This window comes from Mauremys reevesii, linkage group 4, assembly GCF_016161935.1.
Source record: "Mauremys reevesii isolate NIE-2019 linkage group 4, ASM1616193v1, whole genome shotgun sequence".
NCBI lineage: Eukaryota > Metazoa > Chordata > Testudines > Geoemydidae > Mauremys > Mauremys reevesii.
The window spans coordinates 31643469-31651566 of NC_052626.1; the positions used below are offsets into that span (position 1 = coordinate 31643469).

General features: G+C 40.1%; 1 protein-coding gene across 5 annotated transcripts in view; it reads left to right on the forward strand.

The window, feature by feature from the left end:
- NRDE2 (NRDE-2, necessary for RNA interference, domain containing) overlaps positions 1-7557 on the forward strand; it is a 64648-nt gene extending 57091 nt beyond the window's left edge. For 2 of the 5 annotated variants that reach the window (XM_039536583.1, XM_039536585.1), the window contains exons 13-14: positions 5727-5798; positions 6508-7557. In XM_039536583.1, coding sequence (XP_039392517.1) covers positions 5727-5798; positions 6508-6633 — 198 coding nt within the window. In that variant the 3' untranslated portion in view covers positions 6634-7557. Of the gene's footprint in view, positions 1-2018; positions 4208-5726; positions 5799-6507 lie in introns of those variants that run through there. The other 3 variants (XR_005597935.1, XR_005597936.1, XM_039536586.1) reach the window with 3 other exon arrangements.
- The last annotated feature ends 541 nt before the right edge of the window (positions 7558-8098 follow it).

Sequence of the window (8098 nt, forward strand, 5' to 3'; positions counted from 1 at the left end):
GGAGGGAGAGGGAGGAGCGGAGAGGGGGCGCACTCATGGGAGGGGGCGGGAAGAGGGGCAGGGGTGGAACAGGGATGGGAAGAGGTGGGGCAGGGGTTGGGCCTTCGGGGGAAGATGGATTGGGGGCGGGGCCAGGGACTAAGCAGGGAGCTTGGGGGTCCGTGAAAAATTTAAAATCAAAATGGGGGGTCCACAGGTTGCTAAAGTTTGAGAACCACTGCTCTAAATGTTCCGTTCCCCAACTTTTTGGATCAAGCTTTTCAGAAAAGGAAGATAAAGGGGGGCTTTTTTATTCTGAACTTAACCCACAGGTAAGCTGGACTGGTTTCCAGCTAAGCATCTGTCAGTGTTCAGTGAGGCCCTGGGCCTTGGCATGAGCTAGGACCTGGTCTGCCAGTGTCACATCCCCAACGCTAAACAAAAATTGGTTTGACATTTGTACCATGTGTGTCTGAATGATAAAAATGCTACCTATGATAAAATGTGATCCTTACATTTTCACTTGTGGAAGAGTTATTGGTGTCAGATGAGAATAAGACGCAATAATAATTCTTCACCTAACATCGATGGCACCAAAAAGCTTCTTGAGGGGTAAAACCAATTATTCAGTAATCTTCAGCTCTGCAGATATTACCACTTAAAAGTAAATGTTATGTCTGTCCAATGTCACCAGAAGGTCCTGTAGATCTTGTCAGATCTTGAGATGTGTTTAGTTCATTCAGTCTTAAGTATTTTTGACAAGGTATTTCTCCATCTTTAACAGAATCAGTAATTCAGTTGGATTTTGAATCAGTATTCCCCTTCCCCTAAAATCCCATTTATTCTTTAAGAAAGAATTAGAGACAGAATGATATTGAGAGCTGTTTGCAGAACAACAGGAGATGTAAATTTTAGTGCTCATTTGTGACAACTAAATGGAGTGTGTTGCTATCTAGTATTTATAAATCTCACCATGCAATATAAAAGGTTTAGTGACCCAAAATAACCCAATCTTTATCTACAAATAATATTTCATCTATGTGAAATAGAAATCTACACTTCAGCATGAAACCTGTTGATCTTAATAGAATCATTAATGTAGTGAGACCAAGTGAAAATGTTAAATCACTTAGTTGAAAAATCTCCTGCTCCTTGAAGACCCCAAAGAACTTTGTAAATTGTTGGTGTAGGAAGGCACTGTTTAGATCTAGACCTGCCTCAGAGTTTCCTTTACATAAAGTTATTTTCAAACCTGGTCAATTCAAAATATTCCATTTGCAAAAAACTTTAAAATCTTTACATATAAATGATGACCAAATAATGAGACTAGCCAACCAATGCACTCAAAACTGTTTTAAAGCTGTGTGCTGCTGGTGTGTTCTGTACTTGCCCCATCAGATATCCAAGCTGGCATTTCTAGGAAGAGGATTTACTTTCCTTTAGCTAGATGCCATCACAGGTTCTGATGAGCAGCCCCATCTTGGCGACTCATCAGACTGCTGTGAGGGGATTCAGCTGCTAGATCCTGTTTGTTCAGACTCTGGAGGCTTAAAACAGAGCCCAGGTATAGTGAACAGGGACAGTTTTACAGCCTCTGAGCATGCTCTCAGGGTGCAGATCTTCTGTCATCCCCACTGAGATCACACAGCCAACTGCCCCGTCATTGGAACCGGTGCTTAGCTCTCAATCTCCCCTTGTAGTTTGAACCTACCCTCTCCCAGAATGCCACTCAGAAGTGTGAGCCTTCTGGTTTACTACTTCAAGGGGGCCTTGTGATAGGTGTAACTGTTAAATGCACAGATGCTGTACAGAATTCTAAAGAACTCTTTACTAAAGCACAAGAAATACACAGAGTACAGATCGTATAGAAAACAGCAAACAACCTGAACATAATGCTCACTTTAGTTCATCCTTCCTTTGGAAGTTCTTGGGGACCCATCTGTGTTCAGATACGCAGGGCTTCCCATACCTACTCAGGTTCCTGCAGCAACTTCTCATATCTTGTTCTTGTGGTGATTGTTGAAATTGCATTTACATAGACGTTCCAGTGTACATGACTTAACCATTTAATAACTGATGGAAGGGCATTGAGCAAGTCCATGAGGAAACCAGGCAGCCCTTGCTGATGGATGCAGTCTGCAAGTATATGATCTACATCATCTTGGCCACAGTGCCAATGGGGGGAGTCATGAAGGCCCTATTTATAGTCACTAGAAGTATATCTTATCACTCGATCTGAAGCAATTGAGCTTTGCCCACAGATAGTGTGGAAAGTCAAAACCAGGGGACTGGACTGTTGGCTCTTTCATGAGATAGGCACTAGCTATGCTGGAAGCTTGTTCTTGCCACCTAGTATTCTGCCCACAGGTGACATCGAGGTTCCTTAAAAGGAATTGTCCAAATTGGGTGCCTTGAGCTAAAATGGTAGATTGGTGGATTAGAGATCTTTGTAAAGAGTGATAGACCCAGATTCTGTAAGGTGACTTGTCAACTGATGTCAGAAGGGGCAGAACCGGCAGCCAGGCCAGGTTGGTCTCATGGTACCAGTTATTATATACATAGTTTAATTCAGCTACATGTCCACTAGTTCTATGTGAGAGGGGTTGAGCCACATTGGGGAACGATATTCTGCTACAGAATAGCACAAGGAAAGCCCAGAACTTCGCATTAGCTCCCTTGTTTGAACCAGATAGCTGGCTGATCAGGACGTTTCTTGTCTTTATTTGCAGTGAGGTCTTGGTAAGGTGCTCCTTGCATGTCCAGGTGTGGTCCAGTGTGACGTCTAGATGCACAGGCATTAGGTCGTTGTCCAGTCTGAGTCCATTCAGGAAGATGCTGAGCTGTTTGTTGGCCTTGTGTGTGGTTTAGATGCAAACAGCTGGAAACGGTCTTTGACACTTACTTTGAGTCTCCATTTTTTAGAGTACTGGGCCAACTTTCTCATATCTGCATGGAAGACTTTGTCTAGGTGACTGAAATCCTGGTCCTGCACTGCCAGACAGATGTTGTCAGCTTAGATAAAAGGCCTGGCTGTGGTGTAGGGAAGGTCATTTGTGAAGAGGCTGAAAAGTATCAGTGCTAGAACTGAGCCCTGAGGTTCACCATTGTTTTGGCGGCCTCTCAGCAGCAGTTCCACACCTCTGACAGCCTGTCATGGTAGGACCAATGACACTTTGCACCTTAAGCCTGTATACCAGATTGTGTTATATGCAGCAGCAAGGTCTAAGAATACTGCACCTGTCTTCTGCCTGGTCTGGAAGCCATTCTTGATGTAGGCAGTGAGTGCCCACACTTGACCACAGGTATTGTGGTTTGGTCTGAACCCTGCTTGATCTACACTCAGGATAAGGGGTGGGAGCAATTCTCTGACGGATAAGCCTTTCAAGTAATTTGAACACAAATCTTAACAAAGAGATCAGGTTGTGGTAATATGCTGCAACTCGACTGTCTTTCTCAGGTTTTGGCAAGACTATTTATTACCTTTGGTCCTGTGCAAGATCTTAGGCTTTTTATTCTTCTAGATGACTCTTCTAGATGTCTCTTCTAGATGTCTCTTGATAGCAAAATGGCTACTCAGTGTTTTCTAGTTTTTTCCCTGGCTCTTCAGGAATTCAGATGAGATATGTGTTTTCAGTGTTTTGATTGCCCTTTCTGTTTCATCTGTGGCAAATGGCTGAAGTTTTCAGTTTTAGGTATACACTGGTTCTAGTGCTGTCATTATTTCTTCATCTCTCCTTCAAACGTTTTGTCCTTATCTGCCTTTGCAACATTTATCAGGTGGTTAGCGGTGTTGTTTGGAGGGACTGGGTGTTGGCACTATGCTGGAGGTTGCTGAGCAGCACCAAGTTTTCTGATTAATGCCCTGGCTTTATGGCTGGATCTTGAGGTGTTTAGTTCCATGTTAACCTGCTCTCATCGCTTCTAGAAATATTCAAGCTGTCTCAAGATGTGTGGTGATGTCTGGATCACGATTTTCTTCATACTGATTGAGGAGTTCTGCATGCTCCTTATCTAGATAGAGAATGTAGACATTATAACAACCTCTTGGAATTGACGTGATGAAAGCTTTATAAATGGCTCTTGTAAATAGCATATAAGATTCTTCAGTAAAGATGATGTGTGATAAAACTGGGCCAATTTGCTCTCCAATAGTTCCAGCAAGGTTTTTTTGTTGGCACTTACAGGGGGGAGGGATAGCTCAGTGGTTTGAGTATTGGCCTGCCAAACCCAGCGTTGTGAGTTCAGTCCTTGAGGGGGCCACCTACGGATCTGGGGCAAAATCAGTACTTGGTCCTGCTAGTGAAGGCAGGAGGCTGGACTCAATGACCCTTCAGGGTCCCTTCCAGTTCTAGGAGATAGGTATATCACCTTTTTTTTTTTTTTTTTTTTAGGTGTGGATACTTGGTGAAAGTGGCTAAAGATCTCAAATCACTCAACTCCTGCCCTTTTAAGCACTGTCTAGTCTCTGTCAGGTGACTTCAAATCCTTACCAGGTGACTTTGTTGCCAGGTGCACTCCTCAGGCTGCCACCCAGAAGTGCTTTGTCAATCTGTTGTCAATTATATTTATATTTGAATAGAGGACCATCCTGAGTTAATGAACCTTTATTGTCAGCCCTGTATCACTCCCCTTGGGATTTTTGTCCATTATGGAGGCAAAAGTACAACAGTGGAAACATCTACCCTCAGATATTCAAAATGGAGTTTGCAGTCTGCTAAAGATAGAGAGCTCATAATCTCACTCAGAATTTATAAATTGTGCCAAATTTATCACAGATGCTAAGTTAATTTTTGCAAACAAAAGGGTCTACATTTTCAAGAAGACCTCAACCCTTTCTTCTGCTGTTTGTGTGAAACTATGTGCACTATCATTCCTACACACATTTTTTTGTGGGCTTATCGCTTTTGTATGCAGGTGATAGAATTTGCCCGTGTAACCCCTTTATAAAATGCAAATATTGTTGTGCATGTAAATATTATTACTTGCATACAAATAGCAGTATACTAACATTGTATGGACAAATGGAGGGCACTTCTTAGCAAATTTAGAATTGAGGAATGGAACAATTAGATATTCTAATTTTTTAAGGAGAGAGAAAAGTTAAGATAGAGTATTTTGAGATTAACAGGAAAAGATCGTATAGCTCAGTTGCTAATGTACTTGCCTTGGAGCCCTGGTCTTCCATGCTAGGAGTTGTGTTAAGGTAATAAAGGTAATAATTGGAGATATACCAATCTCCTAGAACTGGAAGGGACCTTGAAAGGTCATTGAGTCCAGCCCCCTGCCTTCACTAGCAGGACCAATTTTTGCCCCAGATCCCTAAGTGGCCTCCTCAAGGATTGAACTCTCAACCCTGGGTTTAGCAGGCCAATGCTCAAACCACTGAGCTATCCCTTGCTTAATGCTAACCTGTGACTGTGGTATTAGAGGAGTGCTGTCCTGCAAGTGAAAAATCAAACAGGTTCCTTCTGTCATTCTTTGATGTGTTTGTTTCACTCCACCACTTGTGAGTTACAAAGGGCCAACTTCTAACTCATATCATAGTCCATTAATATAATATACCTATTACATTTATGCCTATTACATTTATGCCTATTATACAATCTGTTCATAAAGAACTCCTCACCAGGGAAACTCTGTCTGAACTTTTGTGTGGTAGTTTCTCTGCTTCTAAGAAGACACAAAATATCACTTCAGCAGCCACAATTTATTTGAAATATGGATTTTTCTCCCCCCCCCCCTCACAGTTTTCTCTAGGAAATAAAGAAAGGAGCAAAGGACTGTTTTATAAAGCCCTTCAGAACTGTCCCTGGGCAAAGGTAAGTGTTTTGTTTTTTAAATTTAAATTGGTCATCAAGAAATGAAGATTTTTATATTTAGAAATAAATTTGAAAAGTTTAGGCTGTAATTAGCCATGATACATATGTGGAAAAAGAATGAAAACTGAGGGAACTCTTACTGTCCAAAGATTCTAAAGAGTGACTACAAATGAGAGGCGAATTTGCAGGGCAAACAATAAATAAATAAAGTGGCCAGTGGAGTTTTCAGTTTCATAAGTTGAGGAATCGTATTGTATAAAGCATGGAGACGATCCTCCTCCCTGTGACCCTGGAGAGATGGTGCTTTGAGAACCGTGTTTAATTCTGAGCACTTCAGTAGCAGAAATATATAGAAGACAAATTAGACGGAATTCAGAGAATAGCAGAAAATAAATAAATAAATTGGCGAGCACCTATGACTCCCATTGAAATTAAAAGGAGCTTCAAGAACTTCAGCACATTTCAGACCCTACATTTGGTTGCTGAATAAAAGAAATATAGTTTTAGAAACAGAAGAAACCTAGTCATTTATAGTCCATACCCCTGACTACAGGATTGCCACCCTATCTTGATTCTTTCTTCTATGTATGCTGAAATGCTGGTTGCATCTGCTAGTTGTATGTACTCCTTTCTGTCTAGTCCCTCTTTCTTGAACAGAAAGATGACTGAGTAAATGCGGTTGTTGTTTTTTTTTAAATTGTATTCATAGGTGCTGTATATGGATGCAATAGAGTATTTTCCAGATCAACTGCAAGAGACCCTAGATCTAATGATTGAAAAAGAATTGAGAGTAAGGGTACCTATAGAAGAACTGGAATTGCTACTGGAAGATTAAAAAAAGATGGTGCAAGAACAACAACAACAAAAAAAGAAAAAGAAAAAGCAAACAAAAAAAAAAAAAGGGGAATGTTGATGTCCAAAAGTCTGTCTTCAACTGTTATCTTTGACTGGGACTTCAATGGACTATGCACATATTTTTCTTACTAAGAATAATTTGTTAAAAACTTTGCTATTCCTATGCCGCACTACTAGCTGTAAATATCCTAGAATTTGTTCCACATTTGTAGTGGGCTGCTTTACACATGTAAATACATCTGTTTTTCTGGAAAGTACAGCAAAATCCACAAAATGATACTTACCGATAATTAATTTGCTGTTGGACCCCACCTACAACTCGTATGCTACAATTTAATACAGCCGTTCCCTTGAATTCAGTGGAATGTCAAGACATGCCTACTACAATTTGCTAGGCAGCACAGGAAGTAAACATCTGCCAAATGTACCCTTTACAATCTGCTGCTGTCAACAGGCTAAATATGTCCTGCTTGGTGTGGATGTATATATAAATATCCACATATGTTCCAGTATCTTGTTCTCTGTTCAAAACAAGAAGATAAGTAAAACTCTTGAAAAAATATCCAAACAACAATTAGCTCAATTGATAAACTGTTACCTTGTCAAACAAGTTTTGGCATTTATCAGTTTTGTCTTTGCATGTGTAATGATATGACAATTCTAATGTAAATATTTATTAAAACATACTTAAATACTTTAATCTAGTTGGAACTTGGATTTTTTATTTTTTAAATGTTAATTTTGGTGAGGAAAATGTATTCATCTTTATTTTTAATATCTAGATCTTTTCTATCAGCAAATTTTTGTTTTGTTTTTAATATGCAAGCTATTATAATTAATTTCCCTGTACTCCCAACATACACTGGTTAATTGTCATGAGAGAAATAAATGGTAATTCTGTTTTGAGGTGCTCCTTCCTAAGGTGAATACTCAGGACATAAGACTGTTTATAGCAACTCTGTACTTTACAGGCTACTTGCCACTGATATAAGATGGAATATGGCAACTGTTTAACAGTACATAGCATGTTTTTTTCCACTTCCCACTATAAACAGATGTGTAGTGTTACTATGTTCAGGTGAAAATAAATAGGGAATTTAGTTATATAGAAAGTGTTAAAATATGAACAAGACACTGGATTTCGCATCCTTGTTGTTAAGACGAAGTGATGAGGATCTGAGTTTTCATCTGTGAAAGAAACTACCTCCAACAGCAGAGCCTTTCAATATCATATGGGGTATTGGTTTTGTATTGACTCTGAAGGAAGAATGCGAGCTACTCAATCACTTATACTTATCTCTGTAGCAATAAGATATACCACGGAGGGCTCCTGTCCAACCCTGGTCAGCTGATGAGATCTGTTGGCATTGCAGCACAGGCTGTTAAGTCCATTTTAGTGCATTGTAATTCATTTATCCATCTTGTGTACTTATTTTGAATATAGT